A 15,613-nucleotide genomic window follows, 5' to 3' on the forward strand; every position below is an offset into this window, starting at 1 on the left:
CCTTCTGGGGGTGGGATGGACCTTCTGGGGTGGGATGGACACCCCAAGGGTGGGATGGACACCCTGGGGTGGGATGGACATTCTGGGGTGGGATGGACCCCCCAAGGGTGGGATGGACACCCTGGGGTGGGATGGACCCCTCGAGGGTGGGATGGACCTTCTGGGGGTGGGATGGACCCCCCAAGGGTGGGATGGACACCCTGGGGTGGGATGGACCCCCCAAGGGTGGGATGGACACCCTGGGGTGGGATGGACCCCCCAAGGGTGGGATGGACCCCTCAAGGATGGGATGGACACCCTGGGGTGGGATGGACCCCCCATGGTCAGGATGGACCTTCTGGGGTGGGATGGACACCCAAGGGTGGGATGGACACCCTGGGGTGGGATGGACCTTCTGGGGTGGGATGGACCCCCTGGGGTGGGATGGACACCCTGGGGTGGGATGGACACCTGGGGTGGGATGGACACCCAAGGGTGGGATGGACCTTCTGGGGTGGGATGGACACCCTGAGGGTGGGATGGACACCCAAGGGTGGGATGGACACCCTGAGGGTGGGATGGACACCCTGGGGTGGGATGGACACCCAAGGGTGGGATGGACACCCTGGGGTGGGATGGACCTTCTGGGGTGGGATGGACCTTCTGGGGTGGGATGGATCTCCTGGGGTGGGATGGACCCCTGGGGTGGGATGGACACCCAAGGGTGGGATGGACCTTCTGAGGTGGGATGGACACCCTGGGGTGGGATGGACACCCTGGGGTGGGATGGACACCCTGAGGATGGGATGGACCTTCTGGGGTGGGATGGACCTTCTGGGGTGGGATGGATCTTCTGGGGTGGGATGGACCCCCAAGGGTGGGATGGACCCTCCTGGGGTGGGATGGACCTTCTGGGGTGGGATGGACACCCAAGGGTGGGATGGACCTTCTGGGGGTGGGATGGACCCCCCATGGTCAGGATGGACACCCAAGGGTGGGATGGACCCCCTGAGGTCAGGATGGACCCCTCAAGGGTGGGATGGACCCCCCAAGGGTGGGATGGACACCCTGGGGTGGGATGGACCTTCTGGGGGTGGGATGGACCCCCCATGATCAGGATGGACCTTCTGGGGTGGGATGGACCCCCCATGGTCAGGATGGACCTTCTGGGGTGGGATGGACCCCCCATGGTCAGGATGGACCCCCTGGGGTGGGATGGACCTTCTGGGGTGGGATGGACCCCCCATGGTCAGGATGGACCTTCTGGGGTGGGATGGACCCCCCATGGTCAGGATGGACCCCCTGGGGTGGGATGGACCCCCTGAGGTCAGGATGGACCCCCCTGCCCCCCCCTGTCCCCCCAGGTACCCTGAGGTGAACATCCAGAACTTCACCACCAGCTGGAGGGACGGCCTGGCCTTCAACGCCCTCATCCACCGGCACAGGTGGGGGAGGGGACACCCTGGGGGGGCATCACCTGCTCCTGGGCCAGGGACGGGTGGGGGGACCTCATTATGGTCCTCAGTGACCAGGAGGGTGGGGGACCCCTTGTGGTGGTGGGATCTCCTTGTGGGTGGTGGGATCTCCTTGGGGTCCTCAGTGACCAGGGAGGGGTGCTGGGACCTCTTCGTGGGTGGGGGGACCTCGTTGGGGTCCTCAGTAACCAGGGAGGGGTGCTGGGATCTCCTTGAGGTTCCTCAGTGACCAGGGAGGGGTGATGGGACCTCCCTGGGGGTGCTGGGACCTCCCTGGGGGTGCTGGGACCTCCTTGGGTTCCTGATTGACCATAAAGGTTTGGTGGGACCTCCATGAGGGTGGTGGGACCTTCCTGGGGTCCCTGAGTGACCAGGGAGGGGTGGTGGGACCTCCTTGAGCTCCTCAGTGACCAGGGAGGGGTGGGGGGACCTCCTTGTGGGTGGTGGGACCTCCTTGGGCTCCTCCTTGACCAGGGAGGGGTCGTGAGACCTCCTGGGGTTCCTGATTGACCAGGGAGGGGTGGGGGAACCTCCTTGTGGGTGGTGGGACCTCCCTGGGGGTGGTGGGACCTCCCTGTGGGTACTGGGACCTCCCTGTGGGTGGTGGGACCTCCTTGGGTTCCTGAATGACCCCGAAGGCTTGGTGGGACCTCCCTGGGGGTGCTGGGACCTCCCTGTGGGTGGTGGGACCTCCCTGGGGGTGCTGGGACCTCCTTGGGGGTGCTGGGACCCCCTTGGGGGTGCTGGGACCTCCTTGGGGGTGGTGGGACCTCGTTGGGGGTGGTGGGACCTCGTTGGGTTCCTGATTGACCTTGAAGGCCTGGTGGGACCTCTCTGTGGGTGCTGGGACCTCCTTGGGTTCCTGATTGACCATAAAGGTTTGGTGGGACCCCCTTGGGGGTGCTGGGACCTCCCTGTGGGTGCTGGGACCTCCTTGGGGGTGCTGGGACCTCCCTGGGGGTGCTGGGACCTCCTTGGGTTCCTGATTGACCCTGAAGGCCTGGTGGGACCTCCTTGGGGATGGTGGGACCTCCCTGGGGGTGCTGGGACCTCCCTGAGGGTGCTGGGACCTCCTTGGGGGTGCTGGGACCTCCTTGGGGGTGCTGGGACCTCCTTGGGTTCCTGAATGACCCCGAAGGTCTGGTGGGACCTCCTTGGGGATGGTGGGACCTCCCTGGGGGTGCTGGGACCTCCCTGAGGGTGCTGGGACCTCCTTGGGGGTGCTGGGACCTCCTTGGGGGTGCTGGGACCTCCTTGGGTTCCTGAATGACCCCGAAGGTCTGGTGGGACCTCCCTGTGGGTGCTGGGACCTCCCTGGGGGTGGTGGGACCTCCCTGGGGGTGGTGGGACCTCGTTGGGTTCCTGAATGACCCCAAAGGCCTGGTGGGACCTCCCTGTGTGTGCTGGGACCTCCCTGGGGGTGGGGGGACCTCTCTGGCCCAGGGCAGGTGTTGGGGGATGTGGGGAGGGGGCTGAGGTGACCTCTGTGACCTCTGTGCCCCCTCCCCAGGCCGGACCTCGTGGACTTCACCAAGCTGACCAAGTCCAACGCCACCCACAACCTGCAGGTGGCCTTCAACACGGCCGAGCAGCACCTGGGGCTCAGCAAGCTGCTCGACCCCGAGGGTACGGCCGGGGACACCTGCCCAGCTGGCCCTCTGGCCATCAGCTGGCCATCAGCTGGCCATCAGCTGTCCATCAGCTGTCCCCCTGTCCATCTGTCCTGTCCATCTGACCATCAGCTGACCATCAGCTGTCCCTCTGTCCATCTGTCCTGTCCATCTGTCCTGTCCATCTGTCCATCTGTCCTGTCCATCTGACCATCAGCTGGCCATCTGTCTGACCATCTGCCTGGTCCATCTGACCATCAACTGACCATCAGCTGTCCCTCTGTCCATCTGTCCTGTCCAACTGTCCATCAGCTGTCCTCCATCTGTCCTGTCCAGCTGACCTGGCCATCTGTCCAGCTGTCCATGTGTCCAGCTGTCCAACTGTCCTCCATCTGGCCATCAGCTGGCCATCAGCTGTCCTCCATCTGTCCTGTCCATCTGGCCATCAGCTGGCCATCTGTCTGACCATCTGCCTGGTCCATCTGTCCATCTGTCCTGTCCATCAACTGTCCATCAGCTGTCCATCAGCTGTCCTCCATCTGTCCTGTCCAGCTGACCTGGCCATCTGTCCAGCTGTCCATGTGTCCAGCTGTCCAACTGTCCTCCATCTGGCCATCAGCTGGCCATCAGCTGTCCTTCATCTGTCCTGTCCAGCTGTCCATCAGTTGTCCATCTGTCCTGTCCGTCTGTCCATCTGTCCTGCTGTCCTTCATCTGTCCATCAGCTGACCATCAGCTGTTCATTTGTCCTGTCCATCTGTCCACCTGGCCAGCTGTCCTTCATCTGTCCTTCATCTGTCCATCAGCTGTCCATCTGTCCTGTCCACCTGTCCAGCTGTCCATCATCTTTCCTTTTTTCCAGCTGTCCATCTGTCCTGTCCATCATCTGTCCCTCTGTCCATCTGTCCTGTTCAGCTGTCCATCAGCTGACCGTCTGTCCATCTGTCCATCTGTCCATCTGTCCTGCTGTCCTTCATCTGTCCATCAACTGTCCTGTCCATCTGTCCATCAGCTGTCCATCTGTCCATCTATTCTGTCCATCTGTCCTGTCCATCTGTCCCTCTGTCCATCCATCCATCCATCCATCATCTGTCCATCATCTGTCCATCCATCTGTCCATCCATCTGTCCCTGTGTCCATCTGTCCATCTGTCCATCCTTCATCTGTCCATCAACTGTCCTGTCCATCTGTCCATCAGCTGTCCATCTGTCCTGTCCATCTGTCCCTCTGTCCATCCGTCCATCCATCCATCATCTGTCCATCATCTGTCCATCATCTGTCCATCCATCTGTCCCTGTGTCCATCTGTCCATCTGTCCATCCATCATCTGTCCATCATCTGTTCATCATCCATCCATCTGTCCCTCTGTCCATCCATCCATCATCTGTCCATCCATCTGTCCCTGTGTCCATCTGTCTATCTGTCCATCTGTCCATCCATCTGTCCATCCATCCATCATCTGTCCCTCTGTCCATCTGTCCCTCTGTCCATCCATCCATCATCTGTCCATCCATCTGTCCCTGTGTCCATCTGTCCCTCTGTCCATCTGTCCATCCATCCATCCTCTGTCCCTCTGTCCATCTGTCCATCTGTCCATCCATCCATCCTCTGTCCCTCTGTCCATCTGTCCATCTGTCCATCATCCATCCATCCATCATCTGTCCATCCATCTGTCCCTGTGTCCATCTGTCCATCTGTCCATCCCTCTGTCCATCTGTCCATCATCCATCCATCCATCTGTCCCTCTGTCCATCCATCCATCCTCTGTCCCTCTGTCCATCTGTCCATCTGTCCATCTGTCCATCTGTCCATCATCCATCCATCCATCATCTGTCCCTCTGTCCCTCTGTCCATCTGTCCATCATCCATCCATCCATCCATCCATCCATCTATCCTCTGTCCACTCTGATCCATCTGTCCATCTGTCACATCCCTCTGTCCATCTGTCCATCATCACATCCATCCATCATCTGTCCCTCTGTCCCTCTGTCCATCTGTCCATCATCCATCCATCCATCATCTGTCCATCTGTCCATCCATCTGTCCATCCATCTGTCCCTCTGTCCATCTGTCCATCATCCATCCATCCATCCTCTGTCCCTCTGTCCATCCGTCCATCCATCCATCATCTGTCCATCATCTGTCCATCCATCCATCCATCTGTCCATCTGTCCATCATCCATCCATCCATCCTCTGTCCCTCTGTCCATCTGTCCATCTGTCCATCATCCATCCATCCATCATCTGTCCATCCATCTGTCCATCTGTCCATCATCCATCCATCCATCCTCTGTCCCTCTGTCCATCCATCCCACCCCAGGCTGGGCCATCCCCACCGGTTTTTAAGGACCGGAGGGGGAGGGGCCGGCCCAGGATTTTGGGGTTGGGATGCCCTGGTGGATCCAGGGTGGGGAGAGGATGGGGGTGGTGATTGGGAGCTGGAGGGACGGATTTTTGGGAAGGGGTGACCTTTGCCCCCTCCCCACCTGGAGAGTTGGGTTTTTGGGAAGGGGTGACCTTTGCCCCTCCCCACCTGGAGGATGGATTTTGGGACCTTGCCCCTCCCCACCTGGAGGATGGATTTTGGGAAGGGTGACCTTTGCCCCTCCCCACCTGGAGGGATGGATTTTTGGGACCTTTGCCCCCCTCCCCCACCTGGAGGGATGGATTTTTGGGACCTTGCCCCCTCCCCACCTGGAGGATGGATTTTTAGGACCTTTGCCCCTCCCCAGATGTGAACATGGAGGAGCCGGATGAGAAGTCCATCATCACCTACGTCGTGTCCTTCTACCACTACTTCTCCAAGATGAAGGCTCTGGCCGTGGAGGGGAAGCGAATCGGGAAGGTGGGGTTGGATTGGGATGGGGGGGTCCCACCCCTTGGACCAGGGGGTTCCCAGCCCTTGGTCAACACCTTGGACCATCCCTTGGACCATCTATTGGTCCATCCCTTTGTCCATCTCTTGGGCCATCCCTTTGTCCATCTCTTGGGCCATCCCTTGGTCCATCCTTTGGTCCATCCCTTTGTCCATCCCTTGTTCTCTGGGGTGTCCCACCCCTTGGTCCACCCCTTGGTCAATCCCTTGGTCCATCCTTTGGTCAACACCTTGGTCAACCCCTTGGTCCATCCCTTTGTCCATCCCTTGTTCTCTGGGGTGTCCCACCCCTTGGTCCACCCCTTGGTCAACCCCTTGGTCCATCCCTTGGTCCATCCCTTGGTCCATCCCTTGCTCCATCTCTTGATCCACCCCTTGGTCCATCCCTTTGTCCACCCCTTGGTCCATGGAATGTCCCATCCCTTGGTCCATCTTTTGGTCCACCCCTTGGGCCATCCCTTGGGCCATCCCTTGGGCCATCTTTTGGTCCATCCCTTGCTCCATCTCTTGATCCACCCCTTGGTCCATCCCTTTGTCCACCCCTTGGTCCATGGAATGTCCCATCCCTTGGTCCATCTTTTGGTCCACCCCTTGGTCCATCCCTTTGTCCATCCCTTGGTCCATCCCTTGGGCCATCCCTTGGGCCATCTTTTGGTCCATCCCTTGGGCCATCCCTTTGTCCATCCCTTGGTCCATCCCTTGGTCCATCTCTTGATCCATCCCTTGGTCAACCCCTTGGTCCATCCCTTGGGCCATCTCTTGGTCCATCCCTTTGTCCACCCCTTGCTCCATCCCTTGGTCCATGGAATGTCCCACCCCTTGGTCCATCCCTTGGGCCATCCCTTTGTCCACCCCTTGGTCCACCCCTTTGTCCATCCCTTTGCCCATCCCTTGGTCCATCCCTTGGTCCATGGAATGTCCCACCCCTTGGTCCATCCCTTTGTCCACCCCTTTGTCCATCCCTTGGTCCATGGAATGTCCCATCTCTTGGTCCACCCCTTGCTCCATCCCTTTGTCCATCTCTTTGTCCATCCCTTGGGCCATGGAATGTCCCATCCCTTGCTCCATCCCTTTGTCCATCCATTTGTCCATCCCTTGGACCATCCCTTGGACCATCCCTTGGTCCATCCCTTGCTCCATCCCTTTGTCCATCCCTTGGGCCACCCCTTGGTCCATGGAATGTCCCATCCCTTTGTCCACCCCTTGGTCCATTCCTTGGTCCATCCCTTGGTCCATGGAATGTCCCATCCCTTTATCCATCCCTTTGTCCACCCCTTGGTCCATCCCTTTGTCCATCCCTTGGGCCATCCCTTGGACCATCCTTTGGTCAACCCCTTGGTCAACACCTTGGTCCATGGAATGTCCCATCTCTTGGTCCACCCCTTGGTCAACCCCTTGGTCCATCCCTTGGGCCATCCCTTTGTCCATCCCTTGGTCCACCCCTTGGTCCATCCTTTGGTCAACCCCTTGGTCAACCCCTTGGTCCATCCCTTTGTCCATCCCTTGGTCCACCCCTTGGTCCATCCTTTGGTCAACCCCTTGGTCAACACCTTGGTCCACCCCTTTTTCCATCCCTTGCTCCATCTCTTGATCCATCCCTTGGACCATCCCTTTGTCCATCCCTTTGTCCATCCCTTGGGCCATCCCTTTGTCCACCCCTTGGTCCATCCCTTGGGCCATCCCTTTGTCCATCTCTTGGTCCATCTTCTGGTCCATGGGATGTCCCACTCCTGTCCCCATGGATGTCCCACCCCTTTTTCCATCTCTTGGTCCATGGGATGTCCCACCCTTTGGTCCATGGGATGTCCCACTCCTGGCTGGCCCCAGGTGACCCCTCCAGCCCCATGGGACCCTCCAGAAGGTCCCACAACCACTCCCTCCTGAGATCCCCCCACCATGTCCCCCCCCGTCCCCATGGATGTCCCACCCCTTTTTCTATTCCTTGGTCCATGAGATGTCCCATCTCTTGGTCCATGGGATGTCCCATCTCTTGGTCCATGGGATGTCCCATCTCTTGGTCCACCCCTTGGTCCATGGGATGTCCCACCCCTGTCCCCATAAATGTTCCACCCCTGTCCCCAAGGCTGTCCCACCCTTTGGTCCCCATGGATGTCCCACCCCTTTTTCCATCCCTTGGTCCATGGGATGTCCCACCCTTTGGTCCATGGGAGGTCCCATCCCTTGGTCCATGGGATGTCCCACCCTTTGGTCCATGGATGCCCCACCCCTGTCCCCATGGATGTCCCACCCTTTGGTCCATGGGAGGTCCCATCTCTTGGTCCATCTCTTGGTCCATGGGATGTCCCACCCCTTTTTCCATCCCTTGCTCCATGGGATGTCCCACCCTTTGCTCCATGGGATGTCCCACCCCTTTTTCCATCTCTTGGTCCATGGGATGTCCCACCCTTTGGTCCATGGGAGGTCCCATCTCTTGGTCCATGGGATGTCCCACTCCTGTCCCCATGGATGTCCCACCCCTTTTTCCATCTCTTGGTCCATGGGATGTCCCATCCCTGTCCCCATAAATGTCCCACCCTTTGCTCTATGGGATGTCCCATCTCTTGGTCCATCTCTTGGTCCATGGGATGTCCCACCCCTGTCCCCATAAATGTCCCCCCCCTTTTTCCATCCCTTGCTCCATGGGAGGTCCCATCTCTTGGTCCATCCCTTGCTCCATGGGATGTCCTACTCCTGTCCCCAAGGCTGTCCCACCCCTTGCTCCATGGGATGTCCCACCCCTGGCTGACCTGAGGTGACCTCCAGAAGGTTCCCCCAACCAGAAGTTCCCCCCATTTCCCCCCCAGGTTCTGGAGCAGGTGATGGAGATTGGGGCCATCACGGCTCGCTACGAGGCGCTGGCGGCCGAGCTGCTGGCCTGGATCCACCAAACCATCGCCGTCATCGGCCACCAGAAGTTCGCCAACTCCCTGGCCGGGGTCCAGCAGCAGCTCCAGGCCTTCACCACCTTCTGCACCCTCGAGAAACCCGTCAAGTGAGGCCCTGATGGAGGGGGGGACCCCTCATGGTTGGGTGGTGGGAGCTCATTGGGGGTGGTGGGAGCTCATTGTGGGTGGTGGGACCTCATTGGGGGTGGTGGGACCTCATCAGGGGTTGGTGGGAGCTCATGAGGGGCGGTGGGACCTCATTGGGGTTGGTGGGACCTCATTGGGGGTGGTGGGAGCTCATCAGGGGTACTGGGACCTCATCTGGGGTGGTGGGACCTCATCAGGGTTGGTGGAAGCTCATTGGGGTTGGTGGGACCTCATCAGGGTTGGTGGAAGCTCATTGGGGTTGGTGGGACCTCATTGGGGGTGGTGGGACCTCATTGGGGGTGGTGGGACCTCATTGGGGTTGGTGGGATCTCTCTGAGCTCCTTGTGGACTGGGGATGGGTGGTGGGACCTCTCTGAGCTCCTGGCTGACCAGGGATGGGTGGTGGGACCTCTTTAGGGATGGTGGGATTTCATTGGGTTCCTTTTGACCAGGGATGGGTGGTGGGACCTCATCAAGGGTGGTGGGACCTCTCTGAGCTCCAGGTTGACCAGGGATGGGTGGTGGGAGCTCATTGGGCTCCTGTTTGACCTGGGATGGGTGGTGGGACCTTGTCAGGGGTGGTGGGACCTCTCTGAGCTCCTGGTTGACCGGGGATGGGTGGTGGGACCTCTTTAGGGATGGTGGGATCTCATTGGGTTCCTGGTTGACCAGAGATGGGTGGTGGGATCTCATTAGGGATTTTTCGACCTCTCTGGTCTCCTGGCTGACCAGGGATGGGTGGTGGGACCTCATTGAGCTCCTGGTTGACCAGGGATGGGTGGTGGGACCTCCTGGCTGACCTGAGATGGGTGGTGGGACCTCATCAAGGGTGGTGGGACCTCATTGGGTTCCTGGTTGACCAGGGATGGGTGGTGGGACCTCTCTGAGCTCCTGGTTGAATAGGAATGGATTGTAGGACCTCTGTGAGCTCCTGGCTGACCAGGGATGGGTGGTGGGACCTCTTTAGGGATGGTGGGACCTCATTGAGCTCCTGATTGATCAGGGATGGGTGGTGGGACCTCCTGGCTGACAGAGGGGGTGGTTCCTGCCCTCACCTGGCCCTGCCCCCCCTGCAGGTTCCAGGAGAAGGGCAACCTGGAGGTCCTGCTCTTCACCATCCAGAGCAGACTCCGGGCCACCAACCGCAAGCTCTACGTGCCCAGCGAGGGCAGGAGCATCTCTGACATCAACAAGGTCTGGGGGGCACGGGGAGGCCTGGGGGGACCTCATGGGGGTGGGGGGACCTTCTTGGAGCTCCTCATTGACCAGGGAGGGGTGGTGGAACCTCAAGGATCAGGAAGGGGTGGTGGAACCTCCTCAGAGGTGGTGGGACCTCATGGGGGGTGGTGGGACCTTCTTGAGCTCCTCATTGACCAGGGAGGGGTGGTGGAACCTCACCAGGGGTGGTGGAACCTCCTCAGAGCTGGTGGGACCTTCTTGGACTCCTCATTGACCAGGGAGGGCTGGTGGGACCTCAGTGGGGGTGGTGGGACCTTCTTGAGCTCCTCATTGACCATGAAGAGGTGGCGGAACCTCATTGAGCTCCTCCTTGACCATGAAGGGGTGGTGGGACCTCAGAGGGTGTGGTGGGACCTCAGTGGGGCTGGTGGGACCTCCTTGGGGGTGGTGGGACCTTCTTGAGCTCCTCATTGACCAGGAAGGGGTTGTGGAGCCTTATTGGGGTGGTGGGACCTCACTGGGGGTGGTGGAACCTCATTGAGCTCCTCATTGACCAGGAAGGGCTGGGGGGACCTCACTGGGGCTGGTGGGACCTTCTTGGGCTCCTCATTGACCAGGAAGGGGTGGTGGGACCTCCTTGGGGTTGGTGGGACCTCACTGGGGGTGATGGGACCTCACTGAGCTCTTCATTGACCAGGAAGGGCTGGTGGGACCTCATTGGGGGTGGTGGAACCTCACTGAACTCCTCCTTGACCATGAAGGGGTGGTGGGACCTCCTTGGGGCTGGTGGGACCTCCTTGGGGTTGGTGGGACCTCCTTGGGGCTGGTGGGACCTCCTTGGGGTTGGTGGAACCTCGTTGGGCTGGTGGAACCTCACCAGGGCTGGTGGGACCTCCTTGGGGCTGGTGGGACCTCCTTGGGGCTGGTGGGACCTCGTTGGGCTGGTGGAACCTCACTGGGGCTGGTGGAACCTCCTTGGGGTTGGTGGAACCTCCTTGGAGCCGGTGGAACCTCACCAGGGCTAGTGGGACCTCACTGGGGCTGGTGGAACCTCACCAGGGCTGGTGGGACCTCACTGGGGCTGGTGGAACCTCCTTGGGGTTGGTGGAACCTCCTTGGGGATGGTGGAACCTCCTTGGGGCTGGTGGGACCTCCTTGGGCTTGGTGGGACCTCCTTGGGGTTGGTGGGACCTCCTTGGGGCTGGTGGGACCTCCTTGGGGCTGGTGGGACCTCCTTGGGGTTGGTGGGACCTCCTTGGTGCCGGTGGAACCTCCTCAATCTCCTCCCTGCCCTTTTTGACCTCCCACATCTCCGAGGGTTTCTCTTCCCTCCGAGAACCCCCCATGACCTCGGGGGGGACCTCCCGGTGACCCCCCCTGTCCTCGGTGTCCCCCCCAGGCCTGGGGCCGGCTGGAGAAGGCGGAGCACGAGCGGGAGGTGGCCCTGAGGGAGGAGCTGATCCGGCAGGAGAAGCTGGAGCTGCTGGCCCAGCGCTTCGACCACAAGGCCGGCATGAGGGAGAGCTGGCTCAGCGAGAACCAGCGCCTCGTGTCCCAGGTGGGGAGGGGGAGGGGGTCCTGGAGGACCTGCAGGTCCTTGGATAGGGTGGGAAGGACCTACAGATCCTTGGGGGGACCTTCAGATCCTTGGGAGGACCTGCAGGTCCTTGGATGGGGTGGGAAGGGCTCCTGGAGGACCTTCTGATCCTTGGGGGGACCTTCAGATCCTTGGATGGGGTGGGAAGGGCTCCTGGAGGACCTGAAGGTCCTTGGGGGGGATGGGGTGGGGGAATGGGTGGAACCCAAGGCTTGGGTAGTGGGACCTCAGCCAGGGTGGTGGGACCTCAGGTAGGGTGGTGGGACCTCAGCGAGGGTAGTGGGACCTCCTTGACCAGGGAGAGGGGTGTTGGGACCTCCTGAAGCTCCTCCTTGACCCTGGAGGGGTGGTGGCACCTCCTTAACCAGGGAGAGGGGTGTTGGGACCTCCTGAAGCTCCTCCTTGACCCTGGAGGGGTGGTGGCACCTCTTTGGGCTCCTGGATGATTGGGGAGGGGTGGTGGCACCTCCTTGAGCAGGGAGAGGAGTGTTGTGACCTCCTGAAGCTCCTCCTTGACCCTGGAGGGGTGATGGGACCTCCCTGTGCTCCTGGTTGATTGGGGAGGGGTGGTGGCACCTCCTTGACTGTGAAGGTCTGGCGGCACCTCCTTGGGCATGAAGATCTGGTGGCACCTCCTTGAGCAGAGAGGGGGGGGTGTTGTGACCTCCTTGGGCTCCTCCTTGACCCTGGAGGGGTGATGGGACCTTCTCAAGCTCCTGGTTGATTGGGGAGGGGTGGTGGCACCTCCTTGGCCATGAAGGTCTGGTGGCACCTCCTTGAGCAGAGAGAGGGGTGTTGTGACCTCCTTGGGCTCCTGGTTGATTTTGGAGGGGTGGTGGCACCTCCTTGACCAGGGACAGGGATGTTGTGACCTCCTGAAGCTCCTCCTTGCCCCTGGAGGGGTTGTTGTGACCTCCTGAAGCTCCTCCTTGAGCAGGGGCAGGGATGTTGTGACCTCCTGAAGCTCCTCCTTGCCCCACCCTCCCCTCCCCCCAGGACAACTTTGGCTACGACCTGCCTGGTTGATTGGGGAGGGGTGGTGGCACCTCCTTGACCAGGGACAGGGATGTTGTGACCTCCTCAAGCACCTCCTTGCCCCTGGAGGGGTGGTGCCACCTCCTTGAGCAGGGACAGGGATGTTGTGACCTCCTGAAGCTCCTCCTTGAGCAGGGACAGGGATGTTGTGACCTCCTCAAGCTCCTCCTCCCCCCCAGGACAACTTCGGCTACGACCTGCCGGCGGTGGAGGCGGCCATGAAGAAGCACGAGGCCATCGAGGCCGACATCTCCTCGTACCAGGAGCGCATCCAGGTGGTGGTGGAGCTGGCCCTGGAGATGGAGGCCGAGGGCTACTACGACACCAAGAGGATCAGCGCCCAGAAGGACAACATCCTGCGCCAGTGGGGCCTCCTCACCCAGCTGGTGGCGGCCCGGAGAGCCCGCCTGGAGCAGAACCTGGCCCTGCAGAAGATCTTCCAGGAGATGGTCTACATGATCGACTGGATGGAGGAGATGCAGGTGGGGTGGGCTGGGGAGGGGAGGGGAAGAACGTGGTGGAGTGGGCAGGGGGAGGTTTTGGTGGATCATGGAGTGGGCAGGATGAGGTTTTGGTGGACCATGGAATGGGCAGGGGGAGGTCTTGGTGGATCATGGAGTGGGCAGGATGAGGTTTTGGTGGATCATGGAGTGGGCAGGGGGAGGTTTTGGTGGATCATGGAGTGGTCAGGATGAGGTCTTGGTGGATCATGGAATGGTCAGGATGAGGTCTTGGTGGACCATGGAGTGGGCAGGATGAGGTTTTGGTGGATCATGGAGTGGGCAGGGGGAGGTTTTGGTGGATCATGGAGTGGTTAGGATGAGGTCTTGGTGGATCATGGAAGAAGGGACAACCCAAGGTCTTGGTGGACCATGGAATGGTCAGGATGAGGTCTTGGTGGACCATGGGAGAAGGGACAACCCAAGGTCTTGGTGGACCATGGAAGAAGGGACAATCCAAGGTCTTGGTGGATCATGGGAGAAGGGACAACCCAAGGTCTTGGTGGACCATGGAGTGGTCAGGATGAGGTCTTGGTGGACCATGGGAGAAGGGACAACCCAAGGTCTTGGTGGACCATGGAAGAAGGGACAATCCAAGGTCTTGGTGGATCATGGGAGAAGGGACAACCCAAGGTCTTGGTGGACCATGGAGTGGTCAGGATGAGGTCTTGGTGGATAATGGAGTGGGCAGGATGAGGTCTTGGTGGATCATGGGAGAAGGGACAACCCAAGGTCTTGGTGGACCATGGAGTGGTCAAGATGAGGTTTTGATGGACCATGGAGTGGGCAGGATGAGGTCTTGGTGGATCATGGGATGGTCAGGATGAGGTCTTGGTGGACCAAGGGATGGTCAGGATGAGGTTTTGGTGGATCATGGAATGGTCAGGATGAGGTCTTGGTGGATCATGGGAGAAGGGACAACCCAAGGTCTTGGTGGACCATGGAGTGGTCAAGATGAGGTTTTGATGGACCATGGAGTGGGCAGGATGAGGTCTTGGTGGACCATGGGAGAAGGGTCAATTCAAGGTCTTGGTGGACCATGGAATGGTCAGGATGAGGTTTTGGTGGACCATGGAATGGTCAGGATGAGGTCTTGGTGGACCATGGGAGAAAGGTCAACCCAAGGTCTTGGTGGACCATGGAGTGGTCAAGATGAGGTTTTGATGGACCATGGAGTGGGCAGGATGAGGTCTTGGTGGATCACGGGAGAAGGGTCAAACAAGGTCTTGATGGACCATGGAGTGGTCAGGATGAGGTCTTGGTGGACCATGAAAGAAGGGTCAACCCAAGGTCTTGAATGACCAAGTTGAGGTCTTTGTGGACCATGGAAGAAGGGTCAACCCAAGGTCTTGTAGACCACAGAAAGGTCCACCCAAAGTCTTGGTGGACCATGGCAGAAAAGGGGTCAACCAAGGTCTTGATAGACCATGGAATGGCCCAGCTGAGGTCTTGGTGGACCATGGGAGAAAGGTCAACCCAAGATCTTGATGGACCACCGAAAGGTGTCTCTCTCGTTGTCCTGCAGGTCCTCCTGGTGTCCAAGGACCTGGGCAAGCACCTGCTGGAGGTGGAGGACCTTCTGCAGAAGCAGGGGCTGCTGGAGGCCGACATCGCCGCGCAGACCGAGCGGGTCCAGGCCCTCAACGCCGCCGCCCTCACCTTCGCTGAGCTGGAGGGTAACGGGGGGTACTGGGAGGGCACTGGGAGGGCACTGGGAGGGCACTGGGAGGGCACCGGGACCGGCTCTTTGGGGAGGGCCAAGCCAAGGTCTTGGGAGGTCATGGCATGGTCAGTGGGAGGTCTTGGTGGGCAGTGGGAGAAGGTTCTTCAAGGTTTGAGAGGGGGAGGGTCGACCCAAGGTCTTGGTGGAGCAGGGAGGGGTCAACCCAAGGTCTTGGTGGACCATGAAAGTCTCAACCCAAGGTCTTGGTTGACCACGGAAGGGTCAACCCAAAGTCTTGGTTGAAAGGTCAACCCAAGGTCTTGGTTGACCTTGGAAGGGTCAGCCCAAGGTCTTGGTAGACCTTGGAAGGGTCAACCCAAGATCTTGATAGACCATGGAAGGGCCAACCCAAAATCTTGGTTGAAAGGTTGACCCAAGGTCTTGGTAGACCTTGGAAGGGTCAACCTAAGGTCTTGGTGGACCATGAAAGTCTCAACCCAAGGTCTTGGCTGACCATGAAAGGGTCAACTGAAAGCCTTGGTTGAAAGGTCGACCTAAGGTCTTGGTAGACCATGGAAGGGCCAACCCAAAATCTTGGTAGACCAGAGAAAGGCTGACCCAAGCTCTTGGTTGAAAGTTCAACCCAAGCTCTTGGTGGACCATGGAAGG

At 59.8% G+C, this 15,613-nt stretch overlaps 1 protein-coding gene across 1 annotated transcript in view; it reads left to right on the plus strand.

Annotated features, from left to right (window-relative positions):
* Positions 1-1,269: 1,269 nt before the first annotated feature.
* LOC126649856 (spectrin beta chain, non-erythrocytic 4-like) overlaps positions 1,270-15,613 on the plus strand; it is a gene marked incomplete at its 3' end in the record, with an annotated part of 29,164 nt that continues 14,820 nt past the window's right edge. The window contains 8 exon segments of the mRNA XM_050334210.1: positions 1,270-1,424; positions 2,965-3,080; positions 5,796-5,908; positions 8,743-8,930; positions 10,047-10,164; positions 11,549-11,707; positions 12,961-13,263; positions 14,807-14,957. Coding sequence (XP_050190167.1) covers positions 1,273-1,424; positions 2,965-3,080; positions 5,796-5,908; positions 8,743-8,930; positions 10,047-10,164; positions 11,549-11,707; positions 12,961-13,263; positions 14,807-14,957 — 1,300 coding nt within the window.

The sequence above is a fragment of the Myiozetetes cayanensis genome, unplaced genomic scaffold (assembly GCF_022539395.1).
Source record: "Myiozetetes cayanensis isolate MyiCay16 unplaced genomic scaffold, myiCay2020 scf501, whole genome shotgun sequence".
In the NCBI taxonomy this organism is placed as follows: domain Eukaryota; kingdom Metazoa; phylum Chordata; class Aves; order Passeriformes; family Tyrannidae; genus Myiozetetes; species Myiozetetes cayanensis.